The sequence below is a fragment of the Trachemys scripta genome, chromosome 2, assembly GCF_013100865.1.
Source record: "Trachemys scripta elegans isolate TJP31775 chromosome 2, CAS_Tse_1.0, whole genome shotgun sequence".
Taxonomy (NCBI): Eukaryota; Metazoa; Chordata; order Testudines; family Emydidae; genus Trachemys; species Trachemys scripta.
Window position 1 is genome coordinate 242,744,558 of NC_048299.1, and position 21,632 is coordinate 242,766,189.

Consider the following 21,632-nt stretch of genomic DNA (forward strand, 5'->3'; position numbering starts at 1 on the left):
CTAATACTTTTCAGAGATGCTGAATAATCTGCAGCTCCCATTGACTTCATTTGGAACTGCGGACACTCCACTAGTCTGAAAAGTCAGTCTCTATGTATCTCAACTGGATGCTTTTGAAAATTTTGGTGTTAATCTTATGGGCCTGTTCTTTCAAAGCATTTACAAATAACTTAGTTCTTGTTCTATTGACTTCAATGACTTATACTCCTGTGAGCAAAATTAAGCAGCTGCTGAAATGCTTTGTAGGATTGTGGCCTTAGAAAGACGTAGTACATTTCAAAGGTACATTTTTTAATAACTGTGCAATATAAAAGTGCTTTATGACTATTAAGTCAAATTATCCACCCGTGTAATTTCATTGAAGTCAGTGAAGTTACACCAGGAAAGAACTTCATCCACTGAACAGTATGTATCAGCACTTTTTTTTTTCTTTTAAAGAAAGTAATTTAGGCCCTTTCCCTTTGCAGTACTTCACTTGTCCAGTTCTTATTTTTGGTGAAAAGCTTTAGTAGAAAATACTTACCCTTAACACTGAAATATAACTATTGGCAAATTGCATTAAAGAGAGTCTTGGCATTTTCTGTCAAAAGTATGCAGCAATGTTAAGTGTACGTGTCTTCAGCAAAGCTGAACAGCCTCTCTGCTGGAATGCTCCTTGGAGGAGCTCCAAGAAACGTCTTTGTAACTGCTGCATGATTTGACAAACTGATTGTGTTCAGCTTCCATAATTCCACAGGGTTAGCAGACCAGCCTTTGCAGGGTCTGACTGATAAAGTCACAGCCCCATGTTGACTGCTGTTGAGGAAACTTGCTAAAATTCCAATAGAACTTTCACCCCCCAACCTCAGAGACTTGCATTATCCAGGTGAGATTTGTTGATCAGTCGCTCCATAGATAATGGTTCCTATTTTCAGCTTTATCTTGGCACGTAGGTTTCCCTTTATTCAGCTAGATTTGCTCTACTAGTCTTAGAGTGGAATCCTTGAAATCAAAACATTTGGCATCAGAACTGCAGGAGTACATCTTAACTAGCAAATCCAGGATACAAGACATTTTGTTTGACCTTGTTTTGATGATGAAGCAATGTAGCTAGCTCAGAATTTGATTTCTTAGTATTGGTCCCTTTGCCTCTTAAGTGTAAATTCTCCCCGTCTTTGAGTCCCCAAAACTCCAACCTTTAGCCTCTTCTTTTCTCTCACTTGATCACATCCTTTGCCATGGTCCAGATCATCCTGTCCTAAGCAGGGCTGGCTCTGGCTTTTTTGCCGCCCCAAGCAAAACAAAAAACCTGTGGGGCGGCCGGAGCAGCGAAGCCAAAAAAAAAAAAAAATGTGCGGAGCCAGGCAGCGGAGTGCGCTGCAGACGTGCCCCAGGCAGCGGAGTGCGTGCCCCGGCTAGCGGGGGGAGGGAGTGGGGGAGAGAGAGAGAAGGGGGGCGGCCAGGGCTTCCTTCAGCTGGGGCGCTCGCCACGCGGCCCCTCCCACCGCGCCGTCTGCCGGGAGAGCTCCACGCTGCTCTGGTCAGCGGGGAGGGAAGGATGCAGGTTGCCCCGCCATGCTTGCTACAGACCTGGCACCAGCTGGGGCAGATGGAGTGCGCAGGGCATTCCCCTCCTCCGCGCTGCCGCCCCCTACAGGGCGGCTGGAGCGGCGAACCAAAAAGAAAAAAAAAAAGGATTGGAGGGAATGCTGCCCCTTAGAATCTGTCGCCCCAAGCACGAGCTTGCTCGGCTGGTGCCTGGAGCTGGCCCTGGTCCTAAGGTAAAAACCATGGGAAGGAGTTATGGGGGAGAAGGTATTTGTGAGGTATTCTTATTTGTTCAGTTGTAAAAGTTGGCTTTTGTCTTCCTGTGGAAAAGGCTGCAAAGTCTACCCACATATCTGGCCACCTCACACTCTTCCCATGTCCCTACCCACTGCCTCTGGTCCAGCAGCTTTGTGTTCCCAGTGCATTGTCTGCTGGCTTTGGGGTGGGCTCAGCTCTTTTGAATGTTTATTATTTTTTCCTGCTGCCAAAAGTTTCCTGAGAAACTGAAACAAGAGAAGGAAAATGATAATTCTTAACAGTTTATAGCTCAACCAAACCCAAACTGGATGTCATGGAGAAATGAAAGGCATGCGTGTATTCCCAGGCCTGCTCTAATCAATAAAGGTACTAGAGATTCTCAGACAAAAAGTTGCAAGAATTTTTTATAATGGGAAGTGTTATATGCCCTAAATATAAGAGGTCACTCTGTCATACCACCCTATAATATGCATGCTTCCTTTTGTCTTTTCTCAAAAATCAGTTCCTTCAAATCCACAATGTAACTTTATTTCTGTTCTGTGACTTCCCTTATGTTTGTAAATATTTTGCTAGTATAGAGATTTTGCCCAAAGCTGAATTCAGTATTTGAGGGGTGGCTGTGAACACACAAAAGAAAGAAAATGTTTCCTCCCTACTCTGTAATGTGATGTATTTGTGTATGCTGTTCAAAATGCCACTGATTTTACAGTTGCCTTTTCACACCACCAGCTTGTATCTACTATAAGTCATATCCATTGTAACATTCACATCATTGTGCCTCTTTTAGGATTATTGCTTTACAAATATCTTCTTCCCATTGAATGTGTTTCACTCAGTTACTTCCTTATTTGAGATTCCCACTAGACTCACATCTTGGTCTTGTGCCTCTAATCCAAAAGGATGACATTTTTCCTTGGCAAGGATTTTTAATCTTGGATTACTTCACTGATAGTTATTTCTGCTATTTTATCTTTGTTTGGTCTCAGCATTGCTCTATGATTAAGTGTTGTCCATTTTTGCTAATTTTTGTTGTTGTTGTCTTGGCCTTCACTGTTTCCTGGACAAATTGCAGACTGACCATTGCTGTCTGTTTTGTTGTGGAACTCTTCAGGTATTTCATGCTGTGATTTTCCAGGCTTGTTGTCAATTGTTTTAGCAGCAGCTAATGAGTGAGATGACATCAAAGTATCATACTGAGAGACTGAGGCTTTCAGTTGAAAAGTTTAGCGCAGTTTTGCCTTTCCACTTCGGTATGCATTATACAATGGTACTTTAAATATGGGTATAAAGAGGTTACATTCTTCAACTGGGTAGCAAGCAGCTGTACCTGTAACACCTCTGCTAGGTGGTCTCCAAACTCAGATCCCAAATCCTTTGTAAACACTTCATTTCTTACTATGTCTCAGTAGTCATTTTCATTGCCTACAAAGAATACTTAAAAAAACCAACAATCTACAAGCCAGATCCTGAGCTGCTGTAAATCAGCATGGTTCTGTTGAAGTCAATGGAGCTATGCTGGTATACACCAGCTCAAGAGCTGGCCCTATATCTGCTGTGTCAGGCTTCAAGGTCCACATATAGTAAGACTTCCATGTTGTATCCAGTTTCCTTCCCTCCCCAAGTTCTAGATGCAAAAAAGCTAATGAGAAGGACTCTACAGTGCAAGTCATAATTTTAACTTTGACTGGGTGGGTTCCCAGAGCCAAGAGCCTTAACTGATTATTATCTAGGATGATGTTTCATTCGCAAATCTTGGCAACACTGGAGAGCAATCCTGGAAAAATATCGTTTTACTACTCACATTTCAGGTTTTTTTTGCTGCTTTCTCTTTCCATGTGATGTTAGAACCCGGTGACTTTTTCAAAGGTAAATCTCCTTCTAATATTGCAAATCCACCTAACCTTCAAGCCATCTTACTCCACAGCTGTCACAACAAACTTTCTCTTAGGTGTCACTAAATGTATCAGACATCTCTGTTCAGCATGCAAGTTCTTTCTCCTTAGCCTGGGGCTTTTTAGTGTAATCTGATGTTATCCTAACCACTGCATGTATTTCATGTATTCCTTGGAGGACAATCACACTGTACATAGTTGGGGAAACGATACTTCACAGATTTAGACCTTTAGCAATTAAGTGGTTATTATCCTAAACCTATTGTTTCCTTTCCGCATTTCCCGTAACCATGACCCTTGTGAACTGTGTTCTTTCTGTCTGTATTTTTTTTTAACTGGGATTTTGGGAAACCTTGCCACAGTAGAATAGATGAGTTTCTCAGACACTTAGTCATTCAAGTTTCTCTCTGTTATGCACCGGGCCGTGGTCTTGCCGAATGGTCATAGCAGGAGGCTGGCCTTGTGGTTGGAGCAGAGGTGACCAGAGCCCAAATCAGGAGCTGAGTTACCACGCACAGGGGGTTAGCTGCAGCTGAGAGCCAGGAATCAGGATCAGAGAGTCAGAGCCAGAGTATCAGCTGGAGCAGAGGTCTGAAGCGAGGGCCAGGAGCAAGAAGCAGGACCAGAGAGACAGCTGCAGACGTGGAATGCTATTAAGCAGCCAGGGACACAGGGCTGCTGCAGAGTTTAAGAAGGTGCCTGCTGGAGTCTTCGGCCAATCAGGGGCCGGGTTAATTAGCTGAGGGCAATGAGCTGCATCTGGGTGACAGTACCCCACTCCTTATGGGGTGCCTTCCAGGAGCCCTTGGATCTGGACTGTCAGGATGGGCCTGGTGGAAAACCCATCGTAGGTCTGGGTAGGGTTGCCAACTTTCTACTCGCACAAAACCGAACACCCTGGCCCCGCCCCTGCCCCACCCCTTCTCTGAGGCCCTGTTCACCTGCTCACTCCATCCCTCCTCTCTCTGTCGCTCACTCTCCTCACCCTCACTCACTTGCTCATTTTCACCTGCTAGCTCAGGGGTTGGGGTGCAGAATGGGATGCAGGCTCTGGGGAGGGGGGCAGAAATGAGGGGTTCAGGGTGTGGGAGGGGGCTCTGTGCTGGGCAGGGGATTGGGTGCAGGGGGGGTGCGGGCTCTGGTGTGGGGCCGGGGATGAAGGATCTGGGTTGCAGGAGAGAGCTTCGGGCTGGGGGTTCGGAGTGGGGTATGGGGGTTCCAGGCTGGGGCGAAGGGGGGGTGCGGGCTCCAGCTGGGGGGTGCGGGCTCAGGGGTGGGGCTGGAGATGAGGGTTTTGGGTGCAGGAGGGTGATCCAGGCTGGGATTGAGGAGTTTGGAGGGTGGGAGGGGGATCAGGGTTGAGGCAGGGGGTTGGGGCATGGGAGGGGGTCAGGGGTGCAGGCTCCTGGTGGCACTTACCTCAAGCAGCTCCTATAAGTAGTGGCATGTCCCCCCTCCGGCTTCTATGTGCAGGCATAGCCAGGCGGCTCTGTGTGCTGTCCCGTCCGCAGGCGCTGCCCCTGCAGCTCCCATTGGGCATGGTTCCTGGCCAATGGGAGCTGTGGAGCTGGCACTTGGGGCTAAGGTAGGCTCCCTGCTCTGCGTGGCTCCCAGAAACAGTGGAATGTCCCCCCTCCGGCTCCAATGCCCCTATGCGTAGCTCCACTGCACCTGCCTTAGCCCCGCTGCGCTGCCAAACGCACTTTTAAGGGCCCAGTCAGCAGTGCTGACTGGAGCCGCCAGGGTCCCTTTTCGACTGGGAGTTCCAGTCAAAAACCGGACACCTGGCAACCCTAGGTCTGGGGCATGAATGTTCTCCTCAAGTTCCCAAGATTGTTCATCTGGCCTCTACTGTTCCCAGTTTGTCAGGTAGAATAGCTTGCCCTGCACCCATTGGAGTATAGAATCTACCTGACTATATATTTTTCCTGGCCTGGACAGTTACCAGTGGAGGCAGTGGGTTGAAGCAGTCCAGAAATGGGTTTTCTGTGTGTGGTGTCAGGAGAGGGCCATGGAAGGTGGGGTGGATTTTCAGATTCTGAAAGCTATAACTTAAAGGTAGTGGGTTGATTTATTTAATGATTGGGAAGGGACCATTATACTAGTGATCCAATTTTGCTGATGGGCGCTTGGATTTTAATTTTGGATAGACACCCAGACCTTGTCCCCCACCGCAAAGCTGGGTGTGTCCTGCAAAAGGTGTTTAACCCAACTGTATGCTGCAGGAGCTGGAGAGTCCACAGGGAAGTCTGGATAAAAGCGTAATTTGTAATTGGCAAAGAAATGGCTTTGCACTAGGGAACTTTTAATCCACACCAGCAGGGTCCACAGGGACAGTTGGTGCACAACATGAATTTACACCCCAACTGGTGCACATCAATGCACCTTATGGACAAGCTCTCAGATTTCTATTTTTTTATATCGCCCTAGTTTCTAATCTTACCTTTGTTTTTCTGTAGTGAAGAGTCTGCAAGTTAGTTCTAGCACCCTATTCAAACTCCCTATTGAAAGTATGTACTTGCTGAACACTTGCTTTGCTTTTTAGTGTCTCATTTTGCAGCCTGCGTTCTAACAAAGTGCTGATTTTTGTTTTCACGATTGATTAAATATGCTGAGTAATCATTAAGTCCTATTACTGTTAATCTCTCTGGTACAGTTGTTTTCGTTTGCTAAATCTGATTAATATCTGACTATTGGAATATGTAAGGATCAGCACGTTATTTTCCCAGCCGATTCATTGAAATGCTGAATTTCATTTTCCGTGGACTGAGACAACAGATGCTCTGTTCTCCTTCTGCATAAGGAGGAGAGTGCTTGCTGTATTGTAGTATAACAGAGTATGATGTTACTTTGTCAAGTAGTGAGTGATTCCTACAATGTACTAACAACTGACCACATCCTGCTAGGCTGCTCCAGGAGAGCATTATAAGCCTCACTGCCATCCTGGCAGCCTTGAACAAGTTTCAATCACAATTCTTACCCTCCTCCCAAAGGGAGGAAGCAGGGCTGTGAGCTAGACCTCTGCCACACATGGTCAGTGGAATTGCTGGGGCATATGATGGGGAGTATGCTGCATCTGCAAAAGCCTTTAGCTGCACATGTGCTCCCCTTGTGCATTGGGAAGCTCCAAGAGGAATTCTGGGACCTAGATACAATTCCGCATGGAGCTCCCCTTGGGGTGGGACCAGTACTCAGAGTGTGGGTGAGCCCTGTACAGTAACTCGTCACTTAAAGTCATCCTGGTTAATGTAGTTTCATTGTTACGTTGCTGATCAATTAGAGAACGTGCTCGTTTAAAGTAGTGCAATGCTCCCTTATAACGTCGTTTGGCAGCCGCCTGGTTTGTTCACTGCTTGCAGAAAGAGTAGCCATTGGAGCTAGCTGGTGGGGGCTTGGAACCAGGGTGGACCGGCAGCCCCCCTATCAGCTCTCCACTCCCCTAAGCTCCCTGTGCGGCAGCCACCCAGCAGGCTATCAATTGCCGGGCAGTTCAGCTGTCCCTCCCCCCACTGCGGTGTGCTGCTCCTGCCCTCTGCCTTGGAGCTGCTCCCAGGAGCCTCCTGCTTGCTGTGCAAGGGGTTGGGGGGAGGGGAAGGAAAGGGTGCTAATATCAGGGTGTCCCCCTCCCCCCCTGCTCCTGCCCCCATCTCCACAGAGCAGGGGGGACACACGACAGAGCTCAGGATGGGAGGGAGCTTGCTGGCAGCAGCTGCTGTCTCAACTTGCTGATCAACTTCAAAAGGCAATGAATGTCCTGAGGTAATCCTCAAACTCGTCTACTCTTTCATTCTGTGCCTCTAAGGCCTTTTCACTGTCAGCATCCCAGAAGAGATTATGGATCCTCTCCTGGATCTCAATGTAAAAGTCTAGCAATTGGATCTCCCAAAAATGATGTGGGCTTGCCTCTTTTGTTCCCTTTGACTCCAAGGTCCACAGGCTATGCTACTTTTCCATATGTTTAGGTATACACATGCTTTCTTTAAGTAGCACATAGGCAGGATAGACCGTGTTCTAAGTGCTTACTACTGAAATCATTGCTCCAGCTCCTTCCAACATGCTACCAAGCCAGACCTTCCCAATCTAATGGTCTCCTTACCACAGAGGACTCGATATGGGAGAAAGAAGACCCCTTAAGCCCTGAAGCCTTTCCTTTGTCTCTGTGGTGGATATATGAACACCAATGTGGTTTTCCTTGAGAGAGTGGAAAAGAGAGGGTCTAAATGGGGAAGGAGAATATCCCCTCACAGCTGCTATATGATCAAGAGGAAGGTATTATAGTTTTTATAGTCACTGAGACCGCTCTGGATGGATAAGATTCTGCAGTAAGATCCTGAGAAACATCAAAGTATCTTTACAGTTTGGATACCTTGGCTACTGTGCATTTCCAAATGTTAAAGGGGTCTAGGTTTCTTGTAAGTTTAACACCTGAATGTATTGGGTATCTAATATTTAGAGGGGTTGCTGTTGTTCTTAACTCTTGAAAGGTAATATGCAGTCAAACCAGTGTGTGCCTGCAACCTTTACCTAAACAAAGATTTTTGTGTGGAAATATAAATACAGTAACTCCCCACTTAACGTCCTCTCGCTTAATGTTGTTTCAAACCTACGTCCCTGCTGCATTACAGAACATGCTCGTTTAAAGTTGTGCAATGCTCCGCTATAACGTCGTTTGGCCGCCAGCTTTGTCCACAGCTGCCAGCCCCCTATCAGCTCCCCTACACCTCCCCGCCCCCGCACCTCCCGCCCGCTGGTGGACCCCGCGACTCAGCGCCTTCCCTCTGCTCCCCCGCCTCCTGCCCATAGCAATCAGCTGGTTTGCAGCATGCACGAGGGAGGGGGGAGGAGCGAGGATGCAGCGCAGGCTCCCCCTCCGTCCCCTGCCTCCTGAATGTTTCAAAACAGCTGATTGCCATGGGCAGGAGGCAGGGGAGGGAGGGGGGAGGCTTTGCAGCGTTCAGGAGGGAGGGGGAGGAGTGAGGATGCGGCACACAGCCTCCCCCCTGCCTCTTGCCTGTGGCAATCAGCTGGTTGGCGGCGTTCAGGAGCGAGGAGGAGCCTGCGCATTGTGTCCTCGTTCCTCCCCCTCCCTCTGCCTCCTGAACGCTGCAAACCAGCTGATTGCCACGGGCAGGAGGCAGGGGAGGGAAGGGGGAGGAGCGAGGATGCGGCGTGCGGATTAAAGGAGGAGGAGGTGGGAGGGGAGAAGAGGCGGGTTAAAGGTGGGGACTTGGGGGAAGGGGTGGAGTGCGTGGGCCGAGGGTTGAGCCCCCCGCCCCCGGCAAAGTCGGTGCCTGTGCAAGAGGAGACAATTCACCCTCTTCCACTCTCTGATTCCACCACCACAACCAAGCTTCATACTCAGCAAGGATGATTGTAGTTTAAATTGTTTCTTTAAAATTGTTTAAAATGTATATAATGCCTTTTGTCTGGTAAAATTTTTTTTCCCTGGAACCTAAGCCCCCCATTTACATTAATTCTTATGGGGAAATTGGATTTGCTTAACATCGTTTTGCTTAAAGTCGCATTTTTCAGGAACATAACTACAGCGTTAAGTGAGGAGTTACTGTATACGTTTAAAGATGGTGAAACTAATGAAGGAGAAGAAAGGGTTCAGGGCATGAGGAGTAGAAAAAAGAATAGATATGGGGTCAGGAGTAGTCAGATTAAAAAGCACCTTTGGAATAATGAAGTTCTAAGATGGATTTAAAAAAAAAGTGCTGAGAAATGGACCAAAATGGATGTCAAGGAGAAGTGAGTACATCAACATAGGGTCCACTGTAAGAAATGCATGTTCAGAAAAAGGGTTGAGGAGTTCTTAAATATAGTTTGGGCATTTGCTCTTAAGGATTTTAAAAACTGAGTGTTAGCTTGGTGTAGGTCTGACAGCCATTAGTTCTACCACTGAATTGCTTTATGACATTGAGCAACAGGAATATATTCAGGGTTGTCCTATGGCCTGTGTTGGAGGTCAGACTATATGATCACAGCAGTCCCTTCTGGATTTATAATCTATGAAGTCATAAAGACTTGCTGAAAATTTACCTACTGCACAGAGCTATTGAGAATTAATAAAGTAATGTTTGTACAGTGCTTTGAAAACCTATACAGCAGTATATTTGAGAATTTTACTGTTTTTACTGGTAACCTCCACGTATGTACGTATGTGTCCAGAACAATTTCTCAAGTCAGTGATGATAAAATGAATAGTACATGTATCCAGAAATATTTGTTAAATAAGTAGAGGTGAAGAAGAATACATGAAAATATAATGTGGACAGCTTAAAATAATACTTTGGCAGTAGAGCACTTTTTTCATTTTCAAAGCACTTTAAAGCATTCACTCAATTAGCCCCTTGCCCCTGCACAAAACAATTATTACCAAGAATAATATCCTTTGTAGAGTAAACTGTACATTTTGCATTTAGAATTAAGGTTTTGCTAAAAACAACAGGTTTTGATCTCTGTGAAAAATATAATTTCTTACTATTGGTTATAAAGAGTGCATGAATGTGTGAAAGGAGTATATCAAACCTTTCAGGGACTAGTTGGCATCGTATTCTTATTTTTAAAAAGGTCTCTTAACATCTGTAGATTTAGGGCCATCTAAAGGGTTTTAGTTTTCATTATTAAACTTTTTAAAAGTGTTTAACATCTAAGAGCATAATATTTAACATTCAGATAGCAGCTCAATTTAAATTCAAAGGAAGTGTAACAATTCTGTCCTCTTGTGTATAAGAATGAATAGTTTTACATATTCTACCTTCCAATTATTTTATAACAAAAAACACAACTAAGAAACTTACAAGCTTTCAAATGCTTCCAGAAGTTCCTGGGTCAGTTTACTTGTATTTTAGACAAACAATTTTTTTTAAAGAGATTGACAACTTGATGGAGATAAAACCAGTTGAGAACATCTAAAGTAGGGATAATGAAGATAGTTGCTGTCTTTTAAAGCATATGGCTTTAACAAAGATAAATATAGGTACCTAAAACAAATGTCACACTTGTGCAAATATCTGGACTCAGACATAGAGATGCTATATTGTGAAATATTTGGTCACCTTCTGGTAACTGAAGCCATGTCCTAAGTGTTGTTTGACTGGCAGGCTAGAGAATGCCAATATTCAACATGTTAATCAGAAGAGAAGCAACATGTTGGTAATGTATAATCATTCTTCAGAGTACAATAAGAGATTACAGGAATGTGGGTACTGTATAGTGCATACCAGATACCTGGCAGGTATGCATTCCAGATTATTGAATTGTTAAATATTATTCAAGTGTAGAAGTTATGGGTTTTGTGGGCTGAGAAGCCTTGAACCAGTCACTTAGGGCCGATTTTCAGAGGTGTTAAGCACCCCCAGCTCCCATTGATATCAGAAATTCCGGCCCCAAGTGATTGGCTAGGAAACCTTCTTCTCAGTTTAACCTCACATCTCTGCGATGGGGAAATGAATTCTTATCTCATGGTGGCATTGGGATTTATTTAACATTTGTAAATTGCTTTGAGATCTTGGTATTAAAAGTACTATATAAAATGAATATTATTGATTTATAGAGCTGGTCAGTATGAAACAATTTTATTCACAAGAGATTCGGAAGACTTTTTGTCCAGATGTGTTGTGTGCTGACAGTAGTAATGCGCTTTGTCCAGTGTTGGGTTAGCAGTAGGGGCCAATTCTGCTTCCAGTGGAGTCAGTGGCAAACATCCCATCGACTTAAATGGAAGTAGCATTGAGTTTTTATTTAGTGCAGAATATTATTATTTAAAGAGGTGTTGCATTCCAGTGGGTGAAATGTCTTTTTAAACAGCAATAAAGTTTGTGTCCAGTTGTTTAAGTATCTTTTTGTGTTTGTCTTCAATAATTCTGTCTCTAAGTTGAGTTTACTTCTCTGCCACTTGAGTTTGCTTTGATCAGATTTGTTTTTATCTTAGCCTGCTTGATAAATAACAAGTGTATCGCTGATAGCTGAATGATTTAAAATTGTGTTTTCTCCCCCTCCAACAGGGCATCTGAGCAAAAGAAAAGGAAGGAAAATGAAATTCCTACTCTTAATAGCTTTCATCCATTTCTTACCACAATGCACCGGGAAACCTTTAAGCTGGGATGAACACCAACATTGCCACCAACAAACATTCAAAGAAATTAAAAGAGAAATAGCTGGGTATTCCGATATTGCCAAGGCTATTATCAACCTTGCTGTTTATGGCAATGCCCAGAACAGATCCTATAAAAGACTGGCACGTTTCGTTGACACCATTGGACCTAGACTCAGCGGCTCCAAAAATCTAGATATGGCCATCAAATACATGTTCCGTGTCCTGCAGGAGGATAGGCTGGAAAATGTCCACCTGGAACCTGTAAAAGTGCCTCACTGGGAGAGGGGAGAAGAGTCTGCTATGATGTTGGCACCAAGGAACCACAGCATTGTTATATTAGGACTTGGAAGCAGTGTTGCAACTCCTCCAGAAGGTAATACTTTACTATCTTTTGACTTTATTATATGTTACTTTTAAAAATCAAAATGTATAATGGTACTAAAAGAATCCTCCAAATCATGTCAGTAGACAAGCTAATCCTCTCCCTCTGCCATAAAAATGCTGCGAGCCAGAGAGAACTATCTTTCTGGAACTTTCTGTGTGAGGTGTTACTTTAGGAACTTGCACTGTGTTTAACTGGAGTTGGCGAAGCTCCTTAAGTTTGGCCTGATTTTTTTTTATTATTATTATTATTTATATTTATTCTTTGAACTCTAAAATTGTAGCCTGTTCTCAAAAGAAGTCATCTCTTTCTGTACCTGTCTGCTTGAGGTTTTGCCATGATTACCAATTAAAGGCAAAATGGTAGTCTGCCTCACTGACTATTCTGCTTCTGGTAATTTAGAGAAATTTGGACTTCCTCAAATCAGTTTACTAAACTGTGGTGCCTCAGATGCTAATGACTTGTGAACTCAGCTTTCTAATCTAGACAAAAAGGATGGGGCAGCATTGTCCAGGGAGTCGTACCATATACAACTATTGTGTGTTCCTCATATAGTCTTATTTCCATAATACTTTATGCTAGTTAGAATTATCCTCTGTGAAAATAATCTTGGTTATGAAAGCTGATCAGTAAATTTTAATAAAGGCTAATTTTATTTCTTAAACTGTAAACTCATCTTGGCAGGAGAGAGGTGTGTGTATGCACACAGAGCACCTAGCACATGATGAGCACTACTGAAATACACATTGTAAAAACAATTTCATTTTTGCTTGGGAAATTTTATATTACAGAATGCAAGTAAGGGACCCAGGACAAATTGGAAATTTAAAATGTAAATCGAAAATCAGTGTCATGATTTGGTGTCAGGACAACTTGTTGTTATACATTTGTCAGTTTTGGAGGGGAAGGGGAGATGATGGTAGGGTTGCCAGGTGCCCAGTTTTTGACCAGAAAGTCTGGTTGAAAGGGGACCTGTACAGTGTCCGGTCAGATGTACTGATCAGACATCAAAAGTCTGGTTACCGATGGGGGAGGGAGATGCTGAGTCATCAACCTGCGCCAGCCCCTGCTCAGCTGGGGCCACCTCCTACCTGCATCTCATCCACTCAATGTGCAGCGGCAGTCAAAAAAAGTGAACAGAATGTTGGGAATCATCAAGAAAAGGATAGATAATAAGACAGAAAATATCATATTGCTTCTATAGAAATCCATGGTACGCCCACACCTTGAATACTGCATGCAGATGTGGTCGCCCCATCTCAAAAAAGATATATTGGAATTGGAAAAGGTTCAGAAAAGGGCAATAAAAATTATTAGGGGTATAGAACGGCTTCTGTATGAGGAGAGATTGATAAGATTGGGACTTTTCAGCTTGGAAAAGAGGCGACTAAGGGGGGATATGATAGAGGTCTATAAAATCATGACTGGTGTGCAGAAAGTAAATAAGGAAGTGTTATTTTCTCCTTCTCATAATACAAGAACAATGGGCCACCAAACGAAATTAATAGGTAGCAGGTTTAAAACAAACACAAGAAACTATTTTTTCACGCAATGCACTGTCAACCTCTGGAACTCCTTGCCAGAGGGTGTTGTGAAGGCCAATACTATAATCGGGTTCAAAAGGGCGCTAGATAGATTCATGGAAGCTAGGTCCATCAATGGCTATTAGCCAGGATGGGCAGGATTGGTGTCCCTAGGCTCTGTTTGCCAGAAGTTGGGATTGGGTGACAGGGCATGGATCACTTGATGATAACCTGTCAGTTCATTCCCTTTGGGGCACCTGCCATTGGCCACTGTTGGTAGACAGGATACTGGGCTTGATGGACCTTTGGTCTGACCCAGTATGGCCGTTCTTATGTTCATGGGCAGTCAGTCAGCAGGCTCCACATTAGGCTGCAGCTCCCATCCCAGTCCCCTGAGCAGAGGGAGCCCAGCTGTGAATGGGGGTGGGGAATTGAGGGGGTTGGGAAAGAGCAGTGAGCGATGGTGGGAGGAGGTAGAGGAGCAAGATTGGGGCAGGGCCTGGGCGAAGAGGTGGAGCAGGGTGAGGGTCTGGTTTTCAGAAATTAGAAAGTTGGCAACCTACGATGGGGGGTAAACTTGTGCCTAAAATGAGAAACAATTAAGAAACATTAGTAAAATCAGCCTACTAGCCCATAATATTTATAAGGCTTAGTGTTTGTAAAACATATTTATAGTGTAGGTTAAACCCATTCAATAGGTGTTTAGTTTTTTTTCATCCATTCCACTTCCTATCCAAGCTACTTACAAAGAAAACGAAAACCTTGTTCCCACTCTCAATCAAGAGTCATTGATGAGCACCTCAGTAAGAAAACTAGTCTATGCACAATTTGCCTTCCTCAGTTATTTAGTTATCTAGGCCTTGTCTACACTTACCCGGTAGTTCGACGGCTGGAAATCGAACTTCTGGGTTCGACTTATCGCGTCTAGTCTGGACGTGATAAGTCGAACCCGGAAGTGCTCGCCGTCGACTGCGGTACTCCAGCTCGCCGAGAGGAGTACCGCGGAGTCGACGGGGGAGCCTGCCTGCCGAGTGTGGACCAAGGTAAGTTCGAACTAATTCGAACTAAGGTACTTCGAACTTCAGCTACGTTATTCACGTAGCTGAAGTTGCGTACCTTAGTTCGAATTAGGGGGGTAGTGTAGACCAAGCCTTACACTTGCCTTGTCTTACTCCTCTAGTTTTTTCAGGGAGACACTGAGGGTACATCTACACTACAGGGGGGAGTCGATTTAAGATACGCAAATTCAGCTACGTGAATAGCGTAGCTGAATTCGACGTATCGCAGCCGACTTACCCCGTTGTGAGGACGGCGGCAAAATCGACTTCTGCGGCTTCCCGTCGGCGGCACTTACTACCACCTCCGCTGGTGGAGTAAGAGCGCCGATTCGGGGATCGTCGGGACGCGATAAATCGATCCCCGAGAGGTCGATTTCTACCCGCCGATTCAGGCGGGTAGTATAGACCTAGCCTGAGTTTGCACCTTCTTAAATGGGCTCCACCTCTAATGGGCTCCACCTCTAATCTTCTCCTTCATTTGACTTCAAATGCGCTGACTGTTGAAATGTAATTGCTGTAGACAATAGTCTGGCTCCCAGCCAGGAAAACTGTTTTGTCAGGAGAGGGTGGCTTGGCATTGATTTGTGCATATATGGGGAAGCTGGCAAGGGTGTCACCTGATAAAGAGGGAGGACGTGGTCATTCTGGGGTTATTGGCCATTTTCTCTCTAGCTGAAAAGTAGAGAGAAGCAACCCTGCATGTAGGGCCTGCATTAGATGTGGGCATGAAGAGGCTGTCTGCTTTCCTTTGCTCAGTTGGCCCCAGGACTCCCAAGAGAAGCGGTCAGAGTAGTCAGGGGCAAAGGAAGCAGGCTGACCTATGGAGAAAAAGATTCCATATTGTAGCCCTCAATCCATGCGGTGAAGCAGAAGTACTCTGGACAGCCCAATGGACACTGACTGACTCCCTCCTCCACCCCCAAGAATGACGTGGGGAAGAAAATGAGCAAAGGAATGTATAGGGTTTAGTTTTCAGTATGATCTATATTCTCTTGTGCATTATGTGATTAAGTAAAGGAGCAAATGTGTTTAGACTTGAGCAAAGTGTCTGAGTGTGAGTCATGTGTTTCATAACCACTGCATGCCTCCAAAGGAAAGTAAACTATGAACCAGAAGCTTCATACCTTTGGGGTGGAGTTCTGGGAACTGGAGTGTTTAAGTACAGGGAAGTTTGAGGAGTCCGGATTTTGCCCAGAGGGTCTAGGTGACTGGACTGCAGATTGCAACTCTCAGGAGGGAGTTAAGGGGGAGTGATTTATGCATTATGGGCATGTGCCTAGGGACCCTGGGATTGGGGCAGTGGCTGGGCTCTGTTCAGGCTTTGTAAGCTGAAAACATCCAGGGACTCAGAGGTGTGGATTCCTCTCAGAGCAGTCCAGGGGGTGGCTGGAAGGGAGAACCCAGCCACTTTAACTAATGTTATGTCACCCCAAGATCAGTCTGTCTGTTTGGGCTCTGACACTGGGGAAGATACGCAGAACTGCTAAGTAATAGTGAGCTCCTGTACTCTCTTTGATAGTTGAAGTAACTGCACAATTTAGGAGGTGCCTGGAATGGAAATCCCCACTGCACAGGACTCCTAAGACAATCCAACAAGGGGGGTTAGAAACTGTGCTGCTTAGAGAGGGGCCCACCCTAACAAGCACCTTAGTTTCAAACTTGAGACTGAAAATATATTGTCAAGTCTGGTCTACACTACAGAGTTAGATCGACAGAAGGCACCTTACGTCAACCTAACTATGCAAGTGTCTGCACTTAAATTTCACTCACGCCGAAGTAACTGCCCCGCTATGCTGACTTAATAACTCCACCTCCACGAGCGGTGTAGATGTAGTTAGGTCAACTGTAATTGGCTTTCAGGAGCCATCCCACAATGCCCCATGCTGAAAATGCTGGGGATTGAACCCAGGGCCTCATACATGCAAAGCATGCACTCTACCACTGAGCTACTACAATCGATACATGCGCGCCTGGTGAGGACGTGCACCACCGACACAAAGAGCAAAGTGTAAACATGCACAAGCGATGTAATGACTGTGGTGGCTGTATGCCAACGTAAGTTAGGTCGACTTAATTTTGTAGTATAGAAATGGTTTCAGACTGTTTTCTAAGTTGGTGTTTGTCATTTCTGACTCCTGGGCAATTCATTTCCAAGACCTACTCCCTCTCTCCCAGATAGTGCTGTGTCCTGTGTCCTAATTCCCAGAAAAGAAGGAAGGAAGGAGCTACAGTAAATCACTTGTGAAATATTCTAATTAGTCCCCTCAGAGATTCATCAGCATTATTGATTTTTCATTTTATCCAAGAAGTTGTGGGAGTGTTTCATCCTTTGCTTGAAATACTGTAACTAAAAGTCCGGGAAGCAACATCGGAGTCTTCTAGCACTGAATTGCTATTGGCTCATGGGAATGAGCATTTTAAAAATCCACAAATGTCATGCTTAGTTTCTCTTTGAAAGAGACATCGCTGTAAACCTACAGATTCAGCTATTAGAACTTCCCAATCAATGTAATGTTGATTTTCTCCAAACTTTTACAGAATAGCTTGTCTGAAGACTCATTTTTTTGGAAATGCATAGAACAATTCATTTGATGTTGGAGCATTCCCAACGTTTTGCTCTGCTGGGGAATAATAACTTTCACTTAGGGTCTGATGCACTTTGTCAAGGAAGCAAAAGGCAGAGCCTTTTTGTCCAAGGAAGATGATGGAAGGATCAGATCATTTTTGAACTCCAATCTCCATACTTTTTTACACTCTTTCTGTATGAGTAATATAATAAATATAGCTACAGTTACTGCTAACCTGCTTCAGGGTAGTACTACCTGGGCTAAGTATTATGTCAAGATGCCATGTTTCCAAATTCAGTCTCTTAAATAAATAAATACATAAATAAAACGAGGTAGGGAGGGAAGGCTAGAATGCTTTAGCAAAGAACAGGGATAGCTCATTGTGGGGAGGGATAACTCAGTGGTTTAAGCATTGCCCTGCTAAACCCAGGGTTGTGAGTTCAATCCTTGAGGGGGGCCACTTGGGGATCTGGGGCAAAAATCAGTACTTGGTCCTGCTAGTGAAGGCAGGGGACGGGACTCAATGACCTTTCAAGGTCCCTTCCAGTTCTAGGAGATAGGATATCTCCATTAATTTAATTTAACAAATGTATTTTCACTTTGGCCTTGGCTACACTTACCCGGTAGTTCGACGGCTGGAAATCGAACTTCTGGGTTCGACATATCGCGTCTAGTCTGGACGTGATAAGTCGAACCCGGAAGTGCTCGCCGTCGACTGCGGTACTCCAGCTCGCCGAGAGGAGTACCGCGGAGTCGACGGGGGAGCCTGCCTGCCGAGTGTGGACCAAGGTAAGTTCGAACTAATTCGAACTAAGGTACTTCGAACTTCAGCTACGTTATTCACGTAGCTGAAGTTGCGTACCTTAGTTCGAATTAGGGGGGTAGTGTAGACCAAGCCTTTGTGTACTCCAAGATTTTAAGGTATTTTGCTCAAATGAAAGAATTCCCCTTTGAGCAAAAAGTAAAGACGGGAAAATTTCAGCCCCAAAGGTAAATGTTTAGACAATTATTAGGAAATTAAAATGGAAATTGTTTTACAATCTTAAATTGTTCTTTCATTTTTAATTTTTTTTATTGTTGTTACTTTTATAAAGGGTTTTCTGCTCCAGAGCTGATTTTTCTAAGGGACTTTTCAGTTAGTTTCTTCCTTGTCAGAGTAGATAGGGAACAGTAAAATTGACTAGACACATAGTAGAAAATAAGCAGTCTGGAAAAAATACAGAAACATGTATTTTGTAAGCTTCTTCAATTTCAGTAATAGTGGTATACTTGTAACAATAGTAGGTCCCAACTTTCAGAGAAAAATGTAGTTTTTTTCCCCTCAAGTTGACACAGTTCCTTTTAAGTATCGCAGGTGCTTTAATTCCTTTGAGAAATTTGTGATTCTGACATTTGTCTGCAGGGCTCGGTTTCAAGGAAAGGCTGGCTCAATAATGGAGGTTCATCAGAGACCTAGTTTTCACTTTTCCTTTGATCTAGCCATAATGCTGAGATTCTCATGTCTGCATTAGTGAGGCCAAAAAATATCCCTATGAGTCTCCCAAAGAGGTCAGCAGGAGTTGAAAATACTCAGCACCTCATAGAGCTGGGTTCAGAGCTAGCATCTTAAATTGAATGTTACCAAGAGCTAACAAGCTAGAGGTTTACCATATTTAGGCATTGTCCCGATCTTATTTCCAGTGTTTCAATATTGGCAAAACATACAGATTCTATATAGAGACTGTGTTGATTTCCAGTAGTACTGATTATACCCCAAATACTTTGAAGGAAAATAGATATAATTGCTGCTTTGGGGATCCCATAATTGAGTAAAAATAGTAGTTTAGCAGATGTTCTACCATGAAGCTATCAAAGAACTCGTATTTGTGTATGTTAAAATGAATTTTATATTTCCTGATAGATTCTTACTCTGTTGTCTCATTTTAGAGATAACACATATAACCTAACTTAAACATTTCCTATCGCGAGGAATATTTTCTGATTTCTATTTATTTTTTTGTTTCAAAGAAACTGAAATCTAAAGGGAGGAAGGTATAATATTTTTGCAGAAACTAGGGCTGTTAACTCGCACGATTAACTCAAAAAAATTAACTGCGATTAAAAAAATTAATTGTGATTAATCGCACTGTTAAACAATAAAATACCAATTGAAATTTATTAAATATTTTTAGATGTTTTTCTACATTTTCAAATATATTGATTTCTATTACAACACAGAATACAAAGTGTACAGTTCTCACTTTATATTATTATTTTTTATTACAAATGTTTGCACTGTAAAAATGAATAAATAGTATTTTTCAGTTCACCTCAGACAAGTATTGTAGTGCAATCTCTTTATCGTGAAAGTGTAACTTACAAATGTAGATTTTATTTGTTACATAACTGCACTGAAAAACAAAACAATGTAAAACTTTAGAGCCTACAAGTCTACTTCTTGTTCAGCCAATTGCTAAGAAAACAAGTTTATTTACATTTACCGGAGATACTGCTGACTGCTTCTTATTTACAATGTCACCTGAAAGTGAGAACAGGTGTTTGCATGGAACTTTTATAGCCAGTGTTGCAAGGTATTTGTATGCCAGATATGCTAAACATTCATGTGCCCCTTCATGCTTCGGCCACCATTCCAGAGGACATGCTGATGATGCTCGTTAAAAAAACAATGCGTTAATTAAACTTGTGACTGAACTCCTTGGGGGAGAATTCCATGTCTCCTATTCTGTTTTACCCGCATTCTGCCATATATTTAATGTTATATCAGTCTCGGATGATGACCCAGCACATGTTCATTTTAAGAAAACTTTCACAGCAGATTTGCAAAATGCAAAAGGTACCAATGTGAGATTTCTAAGGATAGATAGAGCAAGGCTTAAGAATCTAAAGTGCCTTCCAAAATCTGAGAGTGACAAGATATGGAGAATGCTTTCAGATGTCTTAAAAGAGCAACACTCCAATGTGGAAACTACAGAACTCAAACGACCAGAAAGCAACCTTCTGCTGGTGGCATCTGACTCCGATGATGAAAATGAACATGTGTCGGTCCACTCTGATTTGGATCGTTATCGAGCAGAACCCATCATCAGCATGGAAGCATGTATTCTGGAATGGTGATTGAAACATGAAGGGATATATGAATCTTTAGTGTATCTGGCATGTAAATATCTTGCAATGCCGGCTACAGCAGTGCCATGGGAATGCCTATTCTCACTTTCAGGTTACATTGTAAACAAGATGTAGAGCAGCATTATCTCCTGCAAATTGTAACCAAACTTGTTTGTCTGAGCGACTGGCTGAAGTAGGACTGAGTGGACATGTAGGTTCTAAAGTTTTACATTGTTTTATTTTTGAATGCAGTTATTTTTTGTACATAATCCTTCATTTGTAAGTGAAACTTTCATTATAAAGAGATTTCACTACAGTGCTTGTATTAGGTGAATTGAAATATACTATTTCTTTAGGTTTTTACAGTGCAAATATTTGTAATAAAAATAAATATAAAGTGAGCACTGTACACTTTGTATTCTGTGTTGTAATTGAAATCAAATATATTTGAAAACGTAGAAAACATCCAAAAATATTTAAATAAATGAAATTATATTCTATTATTGTTTAACAGTGCGATTAATTGTGATTAATCTTTTTAATTGCTTGACAGTCCTAACAGAAACCAATTGTGGCTGTTTAAAAACAAACACTGTTAACAAACAATTATTGGCTCTGATCCTGATCCTATTGAAGTCAGTGGCAGTTTTGCTACCTACGTTAGTGGGAATAGCCCTATTATTCCTAAAATTGTGTTGACATCTGTAGTGATGCTATTAAGAGTGAGTACATCAAAACCAAATTGGCTGTTTAACATTAAGCTTCATAAGCAAATCAACAAAATTATTGGTTTTTCCAAACAAAAGGACAAAATGGGTGAACAGCATGTAAAATTTTGAAGAGAGAATATACTAGCAAGGACCCTTCGTACACCTTAGTGCACCTCACTAGGACAGTCCTAATTTGACCCAAGTAGGTTCACACAAGGGTATTAAATTAGCAGAATTGTGTTATTTAAAGATGTAAATGTTGGGGAGTTTTTTGGTCAAGCTTCAAGAGAAAGTCAAATATTGTACTGGTTTTCTACTGAAATTTTCCATATAGCTTCAAAAATGTTGTTAAAATGTAATCTATTCAAAACCATGTGGAGGTTTAGAACTCAAATGAAAGAGTGATTAACAGTGAATTAAATATTGAATAAAGCACAGCACACAAAGTGTTGTCTTTAAATCTTTAAAATCAAATATCCAGATGTCACATTTATTTTGTCCGACCAAGT

At 43.1% G+C, this 21,632-nt stretch overlaps 1 protein-coding gene across 1 annotated transcript in view; it reads left to right on the forward strand.

Annotated features, from left to right (window-relative positions):
* The window catches only part of CPQ (carboxypeptidase Q), a 275,759-nt gene that overhangs the window by 28,406 nt on the left and 225,721 nt on the right, over positions 1 to 21,632 (forward strand). The window contains exon 2 of the mRNA XM_034763342.1: positions 11,687 to 12,151. Coding sequence (XP_034619233.1) covers positions 11,687 to 12,151 — 465 coding nt within the window. The remainder of the gene's footprint in view (positions 1 to 11,686; positions 12,152 to 21,632) is intronic.